The 20103-nt window shown below is 43.0% G+C and overlaps 1 protein-coding gene across 1 annotated transcript in view; it reads right to left on the minus strand.

The window, feature by feature from the left end:
- The window catches only part of LOC135398827 (uncharacterized), a 37867-nt gene extending 34433 nt beyond the window's left edge, over positions 1-3434 (minus strand). Inside the window, exon 1 of the mRNA XM_064630330.1 lies at positions 3320-3434. Coding sequence (XP_064486400.1) covers positions 3320-3413 — 94 coding nt within the window. The 5' untranslated portion in view covers positions 3414-3434. The remainder of the gene's footprint in view (positions 1-3319) is intronic.
- Between the last annotated feature and the right edge of the window lie 16669 nt (positions 3435-20103).

The following is a 20103-nucleotide window of genomic DNA, read 5'->3' on the forward strand; positions in this document are numbered from 1 at the left end:
GGAACCACCTTCCCTCATCAATCTGCAACATAAGTTGCATAGAACATTTCAGCTCGATGCGTTTAATGATCTCCTCCTCTGTCAAAAACAATTCGGAGCAAGTGTTACCAAATGGCAACACCTGTGCTCTGATTTGCTCTAATCATTCTATCGTTATTTCATTGTTATATGTATGTGCCTTCGTAACTTGCATTCGAATCATAAGTGTTCGCGTGTGTATAATTCAATCCCCCTCTGTAATGGTAGACCTCAGAGAGTCATTAAAATGAATAAATAAATGAATGAAGTAGATGCCCCCCCGAAAACTTAATTTTATGAAGGGGGTTCCGCTCTTAGATTGATTTGGAATGGTACGTGGTAGAAAAAGTTAAATGGAGACTGTGGTCTGACTCTCGCTATGGAGGCTCGTGCACGTGGCGTCACGTGACTCGGCCTATGACCTTGACTATGTCCTGTGAGCCACGTGACTCGGGAAAACACGGGGGTCGGCGTCACAGGCGCCATACTGCGGGCCGAATCAGGCAACAGCGTGTGTTTTTTTTACAATATCACATCGTAAATTGCGCGCATACCGACACACCCCCGAGTCCAAACGTGACGTCACTGCACAAGCCTCATTGGAAGAAGAAAGGAAAGAATGACAAAGGGAACCGGCTGGGGGGGCCGCACAAATCGCATTCGTGCAGCACTTGGAAATGCTTGGCCCAGGACCACCTTCACGTCGAAAGTTGTCCAGTGAGTTGTCCAGAAAGTTGTCCAGTTTGTCCAGTGGGGGCCAAGGATGCGTGCAGATGCTGAAGACTTGGAGGTGATGTGTTCGAATCCTGTCGGCACAGTTTCCTCTGACGTCGGCCCCAAAAGACGCATACAAACGCCCTCCCTGCGTCTGTATACGCCGCTCTATATAGCCCCAGCTGCTTCGCGATGTTAACACCCAGTAAAAAATAAAAAAAATAGAGAGCCAGTCGAGTCTCTCCAGCAGCCTATATACAGTTATCCTTGGCAGGCGCGCGCACGCGGTGTGGTTGTTGTTGTTGCAGGATCTCCTCTTTTTTAATATCCGCGCTGTCACCCGCAGCGCTCTATCCTGTCAAGCTCGTTTAGGGCTTTTATTCACTCTTGGCCACAATTGATTTTTTCGTAGTTTTTTTTTTTTGTGTGTGTGATTTTTTTTTTTTTGCTTGAACGACATCTTTTTGAAGAGTCGACGCTCTCGAAAGAAACAAGCTGCTTTTGTATAGGTTCAGACGTTTAAGAAAACGCGAACAAGGTTAACCCTAGGAAGCTCTCCGTAGAAAATATATCTACACACACAATATGTGGATATCTTCTATGATATTGTCTTTTTTTTTACAGCGGCAAACGCTTTGACGTCGTCGATATCTTCGTGCGTCGATTTAATTTCGGCCCTTCACGAAATTGGCTCTGCCTTGACGAGCGCCCGGACAGCGAAATTGGAATCGGAAGGAAAAGCAGTAGTAAAAAAATTTCCACGGACGGGACGTATTTTGTAACGTGCAGTCGTTTCTTTTTGGTGATTTGGTGTAGATCGATATTCTTTTTATTTATTTATTAAATATGACACGCGTTTTGATCCTTCCCCTTTGAGATGTCACAAAAGGGTTTCGACGGGAAGGGACTTGATTTGATCAAGCACTCGTTCCTGTGTGGCGCTTTCCTGGATTTTAGGACCGATTTTTTTTGGGCACGCGTACGGCGTTGTTGCTCGTGAAGTCGGCCCAGGCCGCACAGTAGCTTCCATGAACGCGGAATTAAATTTGATTTCTTCGGCTGTCAAGACCTGACCGAAATAAAACCAAGTTAAGGAAAGACTCTCAGTGCGAGATCTTCAAGAAAAGGAAAGGACTGATTGATATCTCTATTCGCCATCCTCCAAGTTGGAGCTCTGATGTCAAGGCCTGCCTATACGGGGATAGCAGTAATGATGCCAATATTCCTGCGTATAATGGCATAGCGGGCGCCCTCTGTTATCGATTTCCGAGCTGTGCGGTGAAGAAAATGTAGTTGGAGATGTCTTTAATGGGCGAAAGTATATAACGTGTCTTTTTTTTTTTTTGCTTTTTCTTCTTCTACAAGATAGAGGACGTTCTTTTCAATTATTCTCATACTTTAAACGAGCAGAGTGACATTGGAACTATTTTTGGGTCGTCGGCCTCGATTAGTTAATCGAGGATAGATAGATTAGGAAATCCGGGGACAAAATTGGGGCGAAAGCGCTCAACAACAACAACAACAATAAATGATGACGATGAGCCTCGCCAAGCACTGTTTTAGCAGAAACGCATAATGATCGGCATGAGAATGCATGTGTTCATATTGCGCGATACTGGTTGTCGGGACTGGCTAAGTTTCTGATGACACGACATCTTCGAAAATAAAAATAAAGTAAGTACAAGAACAATGACGATATTGTCGAAGCTGTGCCACAGCCGGTTTGACACCGAATCTTCAAGTCGAAGAAACTTGCAAAACAAGTGTATCGCGCACTAAAGTGAATGCACCTCGGTTATGTTGCAAAAAACATTACGTCGGACCACCATTAAACATGAAACAATTATTCGGTGTAATAATAACGCAGCTTTACCTAATCATTACTTTTCATGAAGTTGTATGCATTAACACTTATTAATTATCTGCTCATACCTATTTAGATACGAAGGCAAAAAATAAAAAAAATAGGCGATGTCAAGTTGCCGGTGGTGAGTAAATCAAAGAGTGATATTAAACGGTAGGACTTATTTATTTACACATGATAAACAAGACTTTCGCGCACGAAACTGTACTTCTTCAGGTTAGAAAAAACTACCTATTTATTATTATTAGTAGTAGTAGTATTAGTATTACTATTATTATTTTCTGTTTGGAATCTAAGTACAAACTAAAAAAAGCCCTACGGAAACTTTATCATAGGATGTAGTACTTCTATATGTTCGTATATTGCCAAACTGTATGCTGCTGATTGCCTCAGGCCCAGTGCCACAAGCCTTTCGGCTTAGACGGGCCTGTTTTGTTATATATCTATTTTGCTTTCTTGAATAAAAATTATTATTATTATTATTATTATTATTATCATCATCATCATCATCATTATATATTTAAACATACCTATTTATTTAGAAGTACGTACATTCATTGTATCTCCCACAAGTAAACTCCGTTTCACGGACGAATACCTGCAGTTATATTTTTAGAGACCCTTCAGAGCCCAGTCTTAACATTATATTGCGCACTAACCGCGGTCGTTGCGTCGGTCGTTTTCTATTAACTTGCTACAATGAGACTCACAAAGAAAACTCACCTAGGAAAGAGTCCTTGATCCTGAACTTGGAGCAGCTGCGGTGACGTTCTAATCGATGGGCCTTGGCTGGAGGGAAGAAGAAATGTGCTGTCATTTCTCTGACCGTTTGTGTGCGATGGCAGGCTGTCGGCTCCTTAGCAGGTGTGAACCGAAGGACGTTTGTCCTTTGAACACATGCTTACGAGGCCTCCGTGCAGAGCAGGTTAACAAAGCGCGGAGCGTAAAACAAAGGAAGAATATGTAGGGATATTTTTCCCCTTACACCAACGGCGTGGCTGAGTTAGGGTTGCCACCAGGCCGGTATTATACCGGCACGGCCGGTTATGTGCTCACTCTGCCGGTTGCCGGTAGGAGGGTGATACCGGCAGCCTTTTGCCGGTATTTGTGGCTCAACACCATTCATAGGGGCTTTTACGTGGTTTTCCTTTCAACATTCCATTACAGCTTGAATAAATCTGGAGCACAGACCCAACTCCGTAGTCACCAATCGTTTTCTTAGTTATTCATCATTATTATAACTGTTGTCTCGAGCGAGTACGCTCGTTCTTTCTTTCTCTCTCTCTGTATACTCTCCACCCCTCACCCACTTTCCCTTTCCCGCGAGCATTTCCTCCTTTCCCTCTATTCCACCTCCGCTCGATCAGCCGGTATTTTTCACTACGAAAGGTGGCAACCCTAGGCTGAGTGCATACTGTATCCGCTGGGTGGCTCCAAGGTCGTGCGGTGGGGTAGAACGTACCCCACTGCTCGCTCTGTGCCGTCTGTATGCATATAAATATTAAAAATTTTAAATAGATCGCTTTCAGTCTCAATCAAGACCCCTCAACCTGTCTCAATCTACCAACGGGAAGTTACTTCCCAGTTCCAACGTGTCAATAGATCCATACTGTGCCGTTTCATCCATCCAGCGAGCCCTGTGACACCCAACATGGCGTTAGGTTCATCGATGGATGTACTAGCACGTTGGATGTTTTGGCTCTTTGGACGTAATGGCCTTACCGAAAATTTTTCCCCTCTAAAGTCGTTCCTTGGCGCGTATTATCACTGTAAGGGAAAAAAAAAAATGAGTAATTTTACTCCCTTTGGGGACTAAAAATAGTCCCTTTCGGGAGTAAATGCGTGGGAGTAAATGAATGTCAGAGAGTGGAGACTGCATTTCACGCTCTGTTCTAAAAGTCCCAGTTACATAATTCGTGCGCATGCATGAAAATACTTTGAATCAAACCGTAAACCGTGATATATCGAGTGATACAAAATCTTGCGACATACATAGGGCGCAATTTCGCGACAAAGAACCTTTGACTATTTTTCTTCCTCTGTGTGGGTGCAAAATTGCTAAGTTGGCTGAGTTATACAGCCTTATGCCATCAAATTACAGTGAACCCTCGCTAATATGACCCCCGATAATCTGACATACGCACTTTACGACCATACTCCTGGGTAACAATGCAGTGACACCTCTGCAAATCCCCCGTTAATATGACAATTCCACATTATGACCAAAATTCCATGACCATGGTCATATTAACGAGGGTTCACTGTATAACCAAGAGCACACATTTACGTATAGACTGTTGCATCCCGAAAGACCATTATCGAGGTTCGGTGACAATTTGCAGTCCTGGGGAGTAAATGTCGGGTTTAGGGGACCGAAATGGGGAGTAATTTCGGGCCTAGGGGACTAAAAGTTGCAATTAGTCCCCATTTTACTCCTTTTTTTTTTCTCTCAGAGTACAGTGAACCCTCGTTATTATGACCATGGTCGTTCCCGAAAATTTTGGTCATAATGCGGAATTGTCATATTAAAGGGGGAGATTTGCAGAGGTTTCACTACATTGTTCCCCATGAGTATGGTCGTAAAGCGCGTATGTCAGATTATCGGGGGTCATATTAACGAGGGTTCACTGTATACTGCCCTCTCGCCATCTTAGTGCACACCGCTTCCTGCCACAGTTGCTGGACGCTATTCACCTTTCTATATTGCGCAGTGCACTTCAGGAGCCGTTTATTGGAGAGTTTGGCCATTGGGAGGAGCCTGTCCCAAAGCGCGCCATTTGACGTCACACGATGGGCGGCGCCAAGGCCAGTGGCACCATTTTGGATCAGGGCTATCGCGTTGAAATCTCCCATTCCGCCATTTTGGAGCAGAGGCACAGCCTTTAAGTTCCTCCGTGCCGCCGCGGGTCGCTTTTCATCCTGGTCAAGTGGGGCGGGGCGATGACGTCTGTGACGTCACGGCGGCTCCCCCATCTCCGGACGGCAAAAGATCACAGAATGGCCAAACTCTCCCTATAAACGGCTCTGGTGCACTTTAGCGCACGATGCCATCTATCGTGCGCGGGTGAAATGTTCTTTTCGTTTGCAAGCAGCGGTTGACGGCCTCGAGCTCGCCTTGACATCCTCGGAACGCTCTGGTTGACAATACACGGATTATCGCGCAACAGTCATACACGCTTCTCTATCCCACAGGGGGCACTATGCCTGGTCGTCTTTGATCCTCCAATGGGGTGATACCGGTGTGGTGCGGTAACAAGATGGCGCTCCTACTCTGCCTTGGACCTCAGTGTCGATACTCTGAAGCGAAGCTTATTTAGGGACTCTAAGCGTACCGAGAGGGGGGCAAGAGGAGGAACTCCAAGGTCGCTTGTGCAAGTAGTGCGCTCTTTGTCGTAGGTCGGAATGATTATTGTCATATGTCATGATATTATAGGAACCTCTGAACACCCACACAGTGCACAACGTCCGCCTCCAGAAAAAAAGATGTGGTAGGGGGATGTGGGTTTGCACTCTTGCCTCCCCCTGGAAGCGCTTTGCCCCGCCTTGGAAAAAAAAATCCTGGGAACGCCCATATATGCTCCTGTGCTGTCTGGGGCTTTCCCTGCGTTTTCCGGTGGACTTTTTTAGACGGATGTCGACGCAGCTGCCCCTTGAAGTCGGCCTAGGACGCATTAAAACTCACCGTTTCTTCCTCTCCTTCCTGCTGTCCTCTCTCTCTCCAGTTGTCCACGTATCTGAACGCCGCCAATATAGTCACAGCTGATTCGCGGTGCAAACACAGAATTAAGAGAGGCTCTTACTACGTCGGCACCGATAAGGGCGTATCACCTTTTCTTTTTTTTCTTTTTTTGCCACATTTTCCTTTGCTCCGCTTTCTTCGTTCTCTGGACTTTTTCAGTTCCGTCTCTTTTTAAACACTGACTTCCATTCAGAATCGTCTAGCAGCCCCGAAAACCGTCCGACATAAAAATTCACGAAAGACCACGCGGTTTTTTTTTTCTTTAACCGTATTTTTTATTATTATTCTCCCAAGTTCGTCCTTCGTTGTCTTGGCGATGTGACCACAACGCTCCGAGCGTAACACATGGCATAACCACAAACCAAGTCCTCATTGAACTTTCGTACAAACAACAACGAACAGAAACACCAGAAGTAGTTTTTTTGGTTTCGATCATCACATGTACAAGTATAACATGCGGAACGGAAAGCATCGAACATTTTGTAGCTTTGCACATAGACACACACACACATACATGCGTACGCGTAATACCGGTAGCAGAATACACACACCTGCTTTTGCGAGTGACATTTTATTTGCAGACACACACACACACACTGCTGTTTCTGTGGGTGATATTTACTTAGCAGACGACATCGACGGTGCGCCCGAAAAGGCGACACGGACTCGAAGTGCCGCCTCGCATTTTGGAGGGGAGGGGGGATGAGATTGTGTGTCTCTCTATGTGTGGCTTCTTATAGATATATGAGAAGAAAAATTACCCGGATGTCGTGGCGAAAAATGTTAAGCCTTTTTTTGGCGCAGAACGTTTCGGTGCGTGCGTTTGGGCTCAATGGTCAGAACGTGCGTTTTCCTCGTATCGCGTCTTGAAACGTGCATGGGTTGTAGGGTCGGATTGGATGAACATCCTTGAGCGGCGTTTACAAAGACTTTCGTTGCGGCGTGATGGCGGGGTATTTTTTTTTTTCTGAAGTACAGTACAGCCAAGACCTTCTACGCGTTAATGCGTGTTTGTGAACACTCAACAAGATATGACTTTCTTGTAGTTATTGCATTTATTACACGGAGACGTGGGTTGGCTTAGGTTTCTGAAATACACGGTGCTTCTCTCTCTCTCTCTCTTTCTGTTTTTTTTTTTTTTTACAGTGTGTTTACTGATGGACCAACTTTTTGCTGATGTTGTTGTTGTTGTTGCCAGTACAGCTCTTATTAATTGGTTTATTTGGAATTGTATGCGCTCTGAGCAGATCACGCCCTACGGGGGAACGCATGAAAGGTGTGCTCTCATTAAGCCTTACCGTCACGCTAAGACTGTCAGCGCAACCGGCGTTAGCCGCATCCAGTCACATTGCAGCCCTTTCTGGCTTGGCTTGCTTTGGTTAGCATCAGTCAGTCATAGCGTAACGCTCCGGCAGAGTACATAAGCTTCGCCTATATGACACGTTTTGGATTGCCCGTATGTGATGGACTTTCCACAAGGTCCAAACAATATAAACGTCACCTGAAGTACGCAACGGGTGGAGTGTTGTTTTACGGAATCTGTGCAGAGTTGTACGTAACGCGTTACTAGTAATTGCGTTACTAGTAATCAATTACTTTTTTCAGTAAATTTTAACGTAATCAATTAATTTTGTGAGCAAGTAATTTTCCAAGTAACCTGATTACAATTTTCGGTAAGCAATTACTGAGTAATCGATTACTTTTTTAACCTTCTGTCAACAATGGCAACACGTTTCAGCAAGCCCGATCTTCGACTGAAGCAATGACGCAGAGGTCACTGTGACGGCCGTCTCTAGTCCTCACGTGTTCCATGCAGACCACAGAAATACGATAATTCTTTACAACCGCGACCTACTGGAGCAACAGTAACAATAGTAACAAAACGAAGCGGATGTTTCAACGCCTATACGGTCGTCCTCATCTGGGACAGGAGGCGAGACAATTTAAAAGTAACGGGAAAAGTAACGCGTTACACTTCTAATCGGTAACGTATTACATTTCTGATGAAGTAATTTGTAACGGTAAAGAATTACTTTTCGCGCAGTAGCAACACTAATTGTAATCAATTACTTTTTTCGAGTAACGTGTACAACTCTGAATCTGTGGTACCTGTGCATGATGTTGGTCACAACAGAAAGATTCCATATAAGGTGCGTGGGAACAAATTCCGGAATATCCAATTTTGTATATCATGTTTTAAGGAAGATTCCGCCGCTGCATCATGTATGCCTTGCGCAACAGCTTTTATGCCGCAATTTGTTGACTGTGTGTGTGTTCCGTGCAAAGACATGACAGTGTAAAGTATAGCCTCCTACTACAATTTTTATCGTTTGGCTGTCAATGTGGCACGTAACATGCTTTGACATGGCATGTTCATGCGGCTGTGGCGCATGCCACCTTCGTCACTCTGATAACAGCTAAAACGCTTTGATAGCCAACCCACGTCTCTGTGGCTATTTATAGTTCTAACACCCTTTTTTTGTGGCTGGTCTGTTATGCGTCGCAGTAGAACATCTCTCTCTTTCTTTCTCTCTCTACCAGGGCGTACTACGAAGCGAAACTATGACGTCACAAGTCCGGTTCTCTCCGAAAACAGTGCTGTCACTGCAGGCTAGGAATCATTCTGGCTCGTGGTGGTGAAAAAATGATATCTGGTATAAACCATGACGTCATGTCCGCTTTGGTAGATAAATAAAAGAGAAATGGGTGTTCCAGGGCCTCATCCCTGTCCTGGTCCATAAAGGGGCTGTAACACTTCACCCCGAGCTGTGCCGAATAAATGTGAAAGACGATTATTTGCGGCGATGTGATGCGAGTTTTACAGCAAATAAGGCAACCGACGAATACAGGAACGGTGCCGTCAATACCAGCACTTATTCCACCGTGACATCACGCGTCAGTTGGGCAGCCACGGGAGGGGTCACGTGCTTAAAAGAACCAATAGGAATAGGCGAGGCGTTTGCTCCTCGCACGACAGATCTCGACGAGAAACTGCGTTCGAGGGCGTGCATTTCACCCAGTATGACGCGTAGAAAAATAATTCGTCTTTTCTCAGTACTCCTGCGTGCAGTACAATGGGTGCAGGATGTAATGAAGAACGTGCATCAAAGTGCCACGGCCCCTTTAATAATGTCATTGATGTCCTTTGGAAGAATCCTTACAGCGGGTAGCGAAATGATCATAGAGGACCCCTCCTCATTTGTTGCGGTCTGTATTCGTTACTTGCGTGGTCGCTTCGGCTGGAGCGCGCTTCGTCGTATCCCAGAATCCTTTTCACCACCACCAGCCGCGTGCTCCATCTACAGTACAAACACAACGATAAACTAGGAAACTAACCTAGAAGACAGGAAGATAAACGCTTATCTACGGCTTCTCTCTCTCTCTCAACAACCCAGCAATCTATAGTGGGAACACTGTCACTCTACGAGATAGGAAATAGTTCCGTATTGTAAATTGACACAAGGTGGCGCTTCGGCGCTGAAGCGGCCGTTGACTATTGGGTGAGTCATCTAAAATGCTCTGGAAATGGTACGCTGTTAGGGGGTCATAGTACTCAACACTACTGGACAGCGTTTCAGACCGCTTGTAAGCAACCCGACATATGTTGCCAGTGTGGGGTCATATCTGCGGTAGTCTTTCGATTACGTTTAGTCCCGCCGTATTTCTAGGTAATCATTTTTGTTATGACGCGACTGAATTCTGCGCATGCGCACCGGGGTAGTTTTCGTGAATGATTCAGTTCAATTCTTTTGCCCATCCTAGAGGTTTCCAAATTTTTGGAGCACAAAATATTCCAACCGAAGTTTCAATGTGGTGCGTAACACAGCAACAGCCTCTGCACCTGGCGATAATTACCATCTACTGACTTCTCGTCGACAAACATTTAGCTGTTTTTACACGATACCTCGGTAGTACGCAATTCGTTTTTGAAAACGCTAAAATTAATCAGCCTTGGCAATTCCAAATTGACGCCAGGTTTCATAATACGCTATAATTGGAGAAATTCTCGTTAAATCTGGCCACATAAGTTTCCCCTAATACGAGGGCCACTTTTGGATTGGCAACAGTGCGCGGATTGCCGTACAAGGCGGTCGGAAACTACGCTGCGAGCTCTAGAAAACATCTCACCATTTTAAATGACATTAAACTCACTAAGTGCTTTCAATTGGGACCTGCAGGTGCAAAATGGGAGCAAGATGGGAACGAGCAGTGTTCTCGTCAAAAGAACATCACAAATAACATCAGAAGCAGTGGAAAATAATCGCAGAGCTTACGAAAAGTGCTCTTTTCACACAACAGAATACTGTCTGGCTTCACCATGGGAAATGTGTCAACAGTCAGTGCGCACTTTCGACAATACTGATAACATCAATACTGATAGTGTCATCGAAGGCACATGCCATCTACCTTTTGGCAGTTTGGGCGCTTTCGGCTATTCATTGCTATCAGTAAAGTCAGCTGATATTTCCTGTTGTTCATCACTCAATGGTGACGTCCCAGAAGCGCGTTTGAGTCAGGTTAACGCTGATGTTGTAAGGCTAATCGGCGACCTTGGCAGTCGAAATCAACCGGCAGCTATTGGGCAGTACACCGTAGTGCAGGGTAATAAGCATGACTTGGCACATTGTTCTAGCCAGAATCCAATCCGGTCCTTGTTTTATGAGAGAAAATCTAAGGCACAGGCCTTCCAGCTGGCGAAAAGGAGCTCTACTGACAGCAATAAATGCGTCGAGCCGTATCCAGTAACCACATACAGGTAAATGCTCTACTGACAGCGCCTTCTAGTGACAGAAAAGTGCAGCTAATGCATCGTATCAATCTTAGAAACAGGACAGTACCCGAATACAGGGCGTTTCAAAATAGCACAGTGATGCCATTTCTAATAACACTCTGAATAAGAATGTTTTTTTCTGCCAGCTGTATCGAACATTTTTGAGTTTCGAAATGGAAATAAAAAGCAAAATATAAACGTAGCAGCAACAAAGCATACCTGCTTGTTCTGCACATAGACGAGAGGAGAACAGATTCTAAGAGGTGCAGACAAGATGTGGTAAAAAATAATGGTAATTCGTTAATTTGGTAGCGATAATTCGCTAATTTGGTAGTGGTAATTCGTAAATTTGTACAAGGTATTAAAGTGCTGCTCATTGTACAGTCCTTTGTATTTTATTGTGTAGTTCCTCACTTTTCTACCCCCCCCCCCTTTCAAGTACAGTGCTGGACAAAAGTTAACGGAACGCGCGAGCGATGTATTTTCTCCTCGGTGCGACACCCTGGCGGCGGGCGGAAGCGGGCTCCTTCATTCGTTCAGAGGGAGGAAAGGAGTGCGCCGGTAGTGACACCAATCCAAAACACTTCGCCGGCGCATTCAAGCGATTCCGAAACTACCGCAGTGTGTCGCAACCAGCGCACTCGCCCATCCCTCTGAACGAGTGAACTGGCCCGCTTCCGCTCACCGCTAGGGTGTCGCACGGAGGAGCAAAATACACCGCTCGCGCGTTCCGTAAACTTTTGTCCAGCACTGTACAAACCACGGAAATTCTATGAACTACAGCTTCACTCGAATTCCTTGTACATATATACGTATTTCATTATTTGTCTCGTCTGCGATACATTTTTGAAACGCCCTGTATACAACACAATGTATGACAGCTGGAACGAGACTTGAACACTGCTTTTCGCGATGCCTTTGCAGAGGGGAACTTCACGAATGCCCTAGCGGCACATCGTATAGGGAAAAAGTTTCAGCACGCACGGAAGTGGTGCTGGAAAAGTGGGCGCAAGGGAAAATGTTACGGCGAGAGAGTTCTAATCCTAGGTTAGGTATCCTTGAGTGGCTGGAGCGGGCAAGAGTATACAAACCACTTCAGAACATGCACCTCTTTTGAGCCGAGCCCATCTGTTACTTTGCGCAGAGGTAACTCAATTTGGGACAGCTAGGCCTAACGTGGCGTCTCTGCCTAATTTCCGCAGAGCAGGCGCTCGAAGCAGCTCGAGAAGTTATGTCCAGCACGTGCTGTTCTAGGCTTTGCTTCTTCCTTTAATTCTCCGGCTAGACAGTGAAGGTCGGATGGTGTAATTGGCCTACCTTACGGGTGCGGGGGAGTTTTTTGATGTGCTTTGGGGTGCTGTTCTTTGAACTGCTAGTACATTTTTGGTAATAGGTTGAGTGTGCATTTCTGCCCCCTGTTCTTTCTATTTGCTGGTAGTGTACTTAGTCCTTATTAGTATTATCCTTAGTACCTAGTCCCTATTTAAGTGCCGTTGGGGTGCAGCATAATTATTTTAACTAGTTTCAATTACATATTTCTTTCACTCATATTTACGTTTTATTGTTTGTGTTCTAGTATCAGTTTTATATAAATATGTCGAATGAATTGTTTGCAATGTTGGCACGGGATTTTATCCCTCCAAGAACAGACTTTGACATTTTTGTCAATTTAGTGAATCAGTTAATTGAGATATAAGTTAACTTAATGAGTTGGAGATATAAGAGGTGCATGTTTCTGAGGTGATTCCTATGCGCGATCTCTTACCCGTCCAGGAGGCGTTCAGTAAAAGATGACCGATTGCTTTTTGTTTTTTTAAAGGAGCACCCGACAGTTTGATGATTTAACCCGAATTCTTTCGCCTTGAATGACCGCATAGTGGCGCTAGTTAACAGCCGCTAGAGTCCCTTTTTCGTCTGCGTCTTCGTGCGGAGTGCAAAGCTCGTGTCTTCTTTTACTGAACATAGTAAGCTGATGTCTTGAGAATCGACACCCTTTCTTCACTGCTGTAGTTGAGAACTGTTGGATTTTTCTTTTTCTTACTTTGAGACAGAACATATTGTTATAATTCAAGCACGAAGTCATGTCTTTCTCTCTCTCTGAAAGAAAAGCTCCGCTTGAACATCTTTTTTTTTTATCTCTCAGCGTTCCATTCGGAACTTGCAGGGAAGCGCGGAAGAATGCTTTTTACCATGGTCAGAAATTACGTCTTTTTTGTCCTATATTTTTCTTCGACATACAGACTTTGTTTCATTGAAGTTTGAAGCCTGAAGAAGGTAAAACCCCTTGTTCTCGGCAAAACATCTGCCTTGCGTTGCTTTATTTTATTTTTTTTTTTTTCTGCGGGGCTTCAAGGTTAGCTCCGTGACGTAATCATGGCCTGACCACAGAACACGGATCAAGGGGAGGTCGAGCGCATGACGTCATTATGATTCGACTTGGAAGCGACGAAGAAAAATTTCCAGGCAAGGCAGATGTTCCGGAGACACCCGGGGCCTTTTTTTCAGTTAAAATCACCATGGAACATTTATAATTTTTTTTTTAGGATAGTTCCGTCTCAAAGTAAAACATTTGTTACTTTTATGCTATTGCGGGCACAGCATTGTCCAATTTATAATTTGTGTAATTTTCGTGAATATATAACTTGTGATTTGTGTAGCGATATGCAGTTACCTTTTCGTATGCAGTGAAGTCAGGTGCGGAAAATTTGAATTTCGTGGCGTTTTTCATGAGATTGTTTATAATTTTCTAATTGTTTGCTGCATGCGGTAATTTGTTAAATCTTCCATCCCGGTGATTGTGTTCTCTTTACCCGTGTCAGTCGCATATATATGCGCAAATCAAAAACTTTAATTTCCTGCATTCATTTTATGGTGAATTCGCTCATCAGCGATATGGTTATTTTCTGGAAATCTCAAATGAATTTGGGATTTTATCTCCGCGTACTAATATAACCTTCTGTCTTTTTTATTCTTTTTTATTTTATTTTTTATTTTTTTCTCAGCATGGCCAAATCAAGCAATTTTCAGTTTGGACTTTGCTTTGATGCAGAAGTTTAACAGTGTGTTCCTAAGAAACATTCTGGTAAAATACCAAGATAACCTATAGAGCTATCGCGATGGCTGAATTTTGGAGTAATGCTGAATTAAAGGAAATCGAAAAGTATTTCATCATAAAACAAACAGGCGCTGTAACTAGTAATTTCTGACCTTCATAAATTATAACGTCCGAGAGAGCTATGAATGAACTATGTGAATTAATCCCAAACCGAAGGATAAAGGTAAGTGACACTTAGTTGACAGCGCTTAAAGTTACTTCTTCATATGAGTAATTGAAGTAATATCGGAATACTTTGTATGGTACCGAGTACATTCACTTCTCAGCTTCGTCTTTGGTCGTTCCTTTTTTTTTTTTTAATTATTGGTAGTTAGTATTTGTGCCTTAATTTTAGGGACATTAAGACAAGAATTAGTTCTTCAGAAGCATGACAATACTTTTATGGCATTAATTAATTAGACATTAAAGTGGTTATGACAATTCGTAGAGAGGCGCCATTCGAGTTTTTTGCTGTCCTCTTTCAAGACTACTAAGCTATAGTCAACAGAAGATGAATGATATTTTAATTATTTCCCTCGACTGTCAGGCTCTGTGAACTAAAAGTTGACTGTCAATCTGTGAAGCTGAGAAACTTGAGCGTACTCACATTTACTGTCACATATAAACACACAAAAGTAACCTATAATCTAAGTGTTACACAAAAAGACGGGTGCGAACGAGAATTCTGAATTTTATGAACAAAGCCGTCTATTATGCACATGTATAAGTATGCTTTATATAAACCTTCGTATAAAGTAAGAACACACTGCTATCGCTCTATAAACTCGTTCGTAACTGAAAACTGTATTCTATGCCGGAAACACTGCGCTATAGCTTTCCTAGCAGATCTAGTTTATCGGAGTACACATGCCGGGTGCTCGATGCACATCAATCGATTAATGCATCATTAATCGCACGGAGTTCAACGCATGATTGGGTATCGCCCATAAAAAATTCATCACCTCATATATGTCTTCTCTTTCTTTTTAGGTACGGAAAAAAAAAATCATCGATACAGTATTCTTATTCCGCACGATTCATTACGCTTGTGAAATCAAAGCTCAGCCGCGATTTTTGCGAAACAGTCCGAAAAATCGAATCTGCTAGGACTTGAGCTATTTCTTTTCATTACTGTTGCTCTTTGTGATTTTTGTGATTGTTTTTTTTTTTCTCGCTGAATTATTTTGTCCTTTTCTACTCAGCTTTGTGCTTCCTCTTTTTAAATATTTTTACGGTGTTTCTTTCACGATCAGTTTGATCCATTCCGGGGACTCGTCAATTTGATTTTCAGACACATTTTTTGCTGCTTAGTGATTGGTGGGAAAGGTGGGGAAAGAAATTGCTCAGCGGATCGTTTGTCGGAATGCGAGGGAAGTTGAGAAGGAAATCTGAAAGAAAATGAAAAAGCAGGGGGTAGTTTTCGGACGTTCTTTATTTTATTTTGATGAGGGTACTTAAAGGAAATTTCGCGTTATTTTGTGTTTTCGACGACAATGTCATTTTTTGCTCTCTCTCTTCTTCTTCTTCTTCCTTTTTTTTTCTTTTTTTTTTGTAGAGTGACATTTCTTACGAACGATTCCCGACATGCTCTACGTTCGATGTTTTTTTTTTTTTTTAAGGTTTAGAAGATTTTTAAATAAGTTTTGTCTCTCTCGTCAGCACGTAGTTCTGCCGCGCACCGAGTAATCGGGATCTCGATCTAATCTAAACGATAGGGTCTGGAGAAAATAAAAAAAAACTACGTAAACGGAACGAGACAAGGAAAACAGCTCATCTAAGTCTGCAATCCGAAGTCATTGCCTTGTTGTCCCATGACTCCTATGTAACTTTAACTAACACTTCTTTTTTTTTTTTTTTAATCCTTCGTGGGGTTGGGCGGTGTCCAGTAGGCTTTGTAGTTGGTCGCAAAGTTTTAAAACATTTCTCGATTTCTTTTTGTAGGTGAGAAACATCTCGCTGGCGTTTCTTCATATTTCCTTCGTTTTTGCTCTTCGCCGATTTGTGAGCAAGCGATTAGTTGGTAAGTGGCTTTGACTTTCAGCCGATTGGGTTATGCTGCAGTCTGTCTCAGCATTGCGGTACTTCTGCTATTACTTGTTTCATCCATAGCAGAAGCTTTCTTTTTTTTTTTTTCGGTCGGCTTTGTAATATATAAACGTGCAATTTTTCCTCCAACAAATTCAAGCGCGATCCTCCTATCAAACTGCAACATAAAGTACTCTCTCGAAACAGTGTATAGCTGACGCATGAAGAGTCAAAATATCTGACGTGGCTACACAGCCGTTTTCTCTGCAAGGCCTACAGCTACAATGCGCGAACAATAAACATCCCAATTGTAAAGGCTGACCTTTCTTCTTTTAAAATTTGCTGTAGTAAAGTTGAAGTAGGGCTGCTATTTGACCGCATTTTGTCAGTTTTTGCCAAATTTTAGCCGCCCATATTTTACGAAATACCTTACGCGTTTTGCATAGTAAGACAGGTAAAATTTGATGCTGTTTTTCTTTATCCGCGTTATCTTTTTACGCCGTGACCAAAACAAAAAAAAAAGAAAACGCGAGACAGACCCAGCTTATCTCACCGGCGCTCAATCGGCTTCCCAAAAGCCACGCCTGCTTCTTATAACCGTAATCAGCTAGACCGAATGATACCTTATGTTATCAGCGACCCAAGTGACCCGTGCTCTCTCAACCTCATCGTGCTTATCCTCGACGCGTGATTATAATGTTGCCGCGATTCAATAGAACCTCCGCTGAGTCTATGTTTATTTTCGAAGAGACGCTGAAACAGATCCCTTCGCTGCCGAGCTACACGTTTTCTTCTGTTATTTTTATTTTTTTTTTGTTCTTAGGCCTGTTGCTTAACAATGGCATTCGGACGAAGTTTCACCCACACACAAAGTTCCTGTCCTAATGAGCCCGCAGTATAACTTCCAGTGCGGGGACTACGTACTTCGAGTCGGCTAATTAGTACCCTAGTTTGATGTTGTGGAAGCGTCGAGTACTGTGGACAGGCAATTAGATTTCGCCACAGCCGCTGCTAGATGTTTGGCGGGACTAACGGCTTGTATGGGCTTGTGTATAGCAAACTATTCGCATTATAGCGGCTGTGTGAAAACCGAGTCGCTTTTTACCTCAGACGGGTGTGTATTGGTTGTAATCGTTATCCAAACAACAACAACAACTACAGTCGTTATCCAGTCACGTAAAATGGTATACTATAGATGGCGGGTTGTGTAATTTTGCGCAGAGACTTCGTGCGACCTTGTAGTTTTCGGGGCGATACTTTATGTTGAAGGCCTTTTGTGGTTTCTATCTCATTTGCAATGTCGTATTGACTTCGTGGTATAGTGGTTTAAGTTATTATATCGTGCAAATTAAAGTCTTGTTTTTTTACGACGATTTTTTGTTCGTTTTAGAACAGAAAGGATTAGTGAATACGATAATTTTCAGCACAATTCAAGGAGGTAGTTGTCTGGAATAATTTTTCGCTTTAGTTTTTCTTCCATCAACTTTTTTTTCCTGCCCGTCGGATTTGGGACAACGAAGCACTTAACGATATTTCTGTTTCCCGCCATTATCTCACTCGTGCAACCCAATCCAATCCAATCCAATCCAGTCTAATTCATCTTATGCGACAGAAGCTCATTATATGTTTAGAAATTTAAGCAAGAAGAAAAAAAAAAAACGTAGCAGTGTCCGCCGTGCTCATTCAGGGCATCCAGGAACACCGATTGACTCAATGGCCAGAAATCCTCATGCGCCATGTCAAATCTTTCATTGCGCGGAACAAGGCGTCACTGCTGCCTGGACAACGTCCGATGCTGTTACCTGAACTTGATTGCTCTCGGCAGCGATGGTATCTGTTAACTACAGTTCAGATTCAGCAGATATTACAGCCCGAGAAATCTATCACATGTTTGATGTAGACTTAGATATCAGATTCAACTGTGATATGTATTTGGTGAATCGTATAACAGTGTGTAGAGCTATTTTCGGCTTTGGTCCAACCGTTCACAACGAAATGTTAGAGCTCTGTGTCTTCGAGTACGTTGAGGTTATTGGAAACACTAAAACAGTTTTTTCACGTTTAGATACAGCATTGTATGCTTGACCTGTTGATCACTGCTCTTTTTTTAGGTAGTGCAGCTCTGGGACCTTGAGCACGATAGTTTCTTCGCTAAGCATTAAGACTAGAAATACGCTTTAGGAATATTAAACCAGGCCATTGTATTCCGTTCATAAACAGCACGACCTGTGAACATAAATTAATGATCGCGCGCATATTTTCCCGGATTGTAGTGAATACGAAATTAAATTTTAATTGGGGCTTTGTCCTTAGAGTTCTGTTGCACATTAGAATGTTTCCAACTGAAATGTTTTGTAATTCACATCTAGGAATCAATTGAACGCGTCGTTTTTTCTGAAGGGTTCCAATTGAAAAATATATCGTCACACCGTTGCCTGTCATTGCAAATGGAAAGCGACGCAAAGGAAAGGTCGGCGGACACACCGCCGTGTCCAGTGTGGGCACACTTGTGAGGTAACTGTAATCTGGTGTTTCTATATCATTTCGGTCACAATTAAATACTATTAAAGTACCGTTTATGGTAACCCAAGTAATATCCGCTGACGATTTGAAAGCAGAAACCACTCCTGATTCAAGAACCCAGAACTGCTCTGCATCCTCTGTTCTGGTGAAGCCACGATGTACGATTTATAGCAGATATGCGTTCAATGATGACGATTAACATGTGGTTACCGTAAGCACTGTCATGGAAACATCGAGGAAACAAACATCACGATATTCTCACAGTTTACGAGGTACAAGTACAACAACAGTGTAATGGATTTCTCGTCTCCTGCTTCACTTTTAAAAGCTTTTTTTTTCTCGCTACTATATTGTACCGCCCGCCTGTGTGACCCAGAATACCTTTTTTTTTTTTTTTTGTCGTAGAAGAGTCGATTTTTATTTTCGACAATCTTGTCCTCTCTTTACTTCGTGGTGAAAAAGAAAAAAAAAAACACCCTTGGTTCAGCTTGTGGCGCCATCTGTGCTTCGATGTTGGAATTAGATGTCTTTTTTTTTTTCTTGCCGCTTCTTCTCCTTTCGTCGGTTTGTGAAAAAGATAAAAATAAAGAAGGGAATGGGTGTGTGTAGGTGAGCGGGTGGAGGAGGAGGAGATTGGATGTATTATCGTGTGCATGTTGTGCCCTTTCTGGGGAAGGGGGAGGGGAGTGAGGGAGCGAATGGGGAAGCAGAGAGATTCTGAAGAGAGTTGAGTTCATCTAGTTTCGTTTTATTTTAAGAGTGAAAAAAAAAAATTCTTTTTTTTTTCGTCTTTGGGTCCCACGCTTACATTGTTTCTTAATGAACATTGTTCGCTTTCGTTTTCTTTTGCGGAGTTAGGCCCAGCAGCTGTTCTAACGCCTGCGGTCGTACGGTTCCCTCGGTTGTTCCCACAGGCTGCTAAAAAAAAAAAAAAAAAAACATCGTTCGAGTTTTTAAAGAGTAGCATGAACTAAGGGATACGCGGCCAAAATAACCGTCTGAAAGAAAAACGTCGCTTGAACGTCGTGTTCGTATCGACGATTTAACGTGTTAGCGCTTACTGACGTATTAAATGCACTTATGAACAATAAATGCAAATGTAAATAAATAAGTAACATAAATGTAAATAAATGCGTGCACCGTAGCCCCTTTTTATTTTTATTTTACGATCCTTCAGTACGTTTACGTCGCGCTTTTAGATTCAATTTTAAGTTTTCGAATTCATTGGTAAATTTTGTTGGTGTGTGATCACCATTCAGAATGGTAATCGTCGTTGTAATGTCAATTACAATCAAGCTGTTGATACCTGAATTCGGGTAATTCACTAAGAGTCGACGTGCGGCGGCTGAGGGAAC

This window comes from Ornithodoros turicata, chromosome 6 (assembly GCF_037126465.1).
Source record: "Ornithodoros turicata isolate Travis chromosome 6, ASM3712646v1, whole genome shotgun sequence".
Taxonomy (NCBI): domain Eukaryota; kingdom Metazoa; phylum Arthropoda; class Arachnida; order Ixodida; family Argasidae; genus Ornithodoros; species Ornithodoros turicata.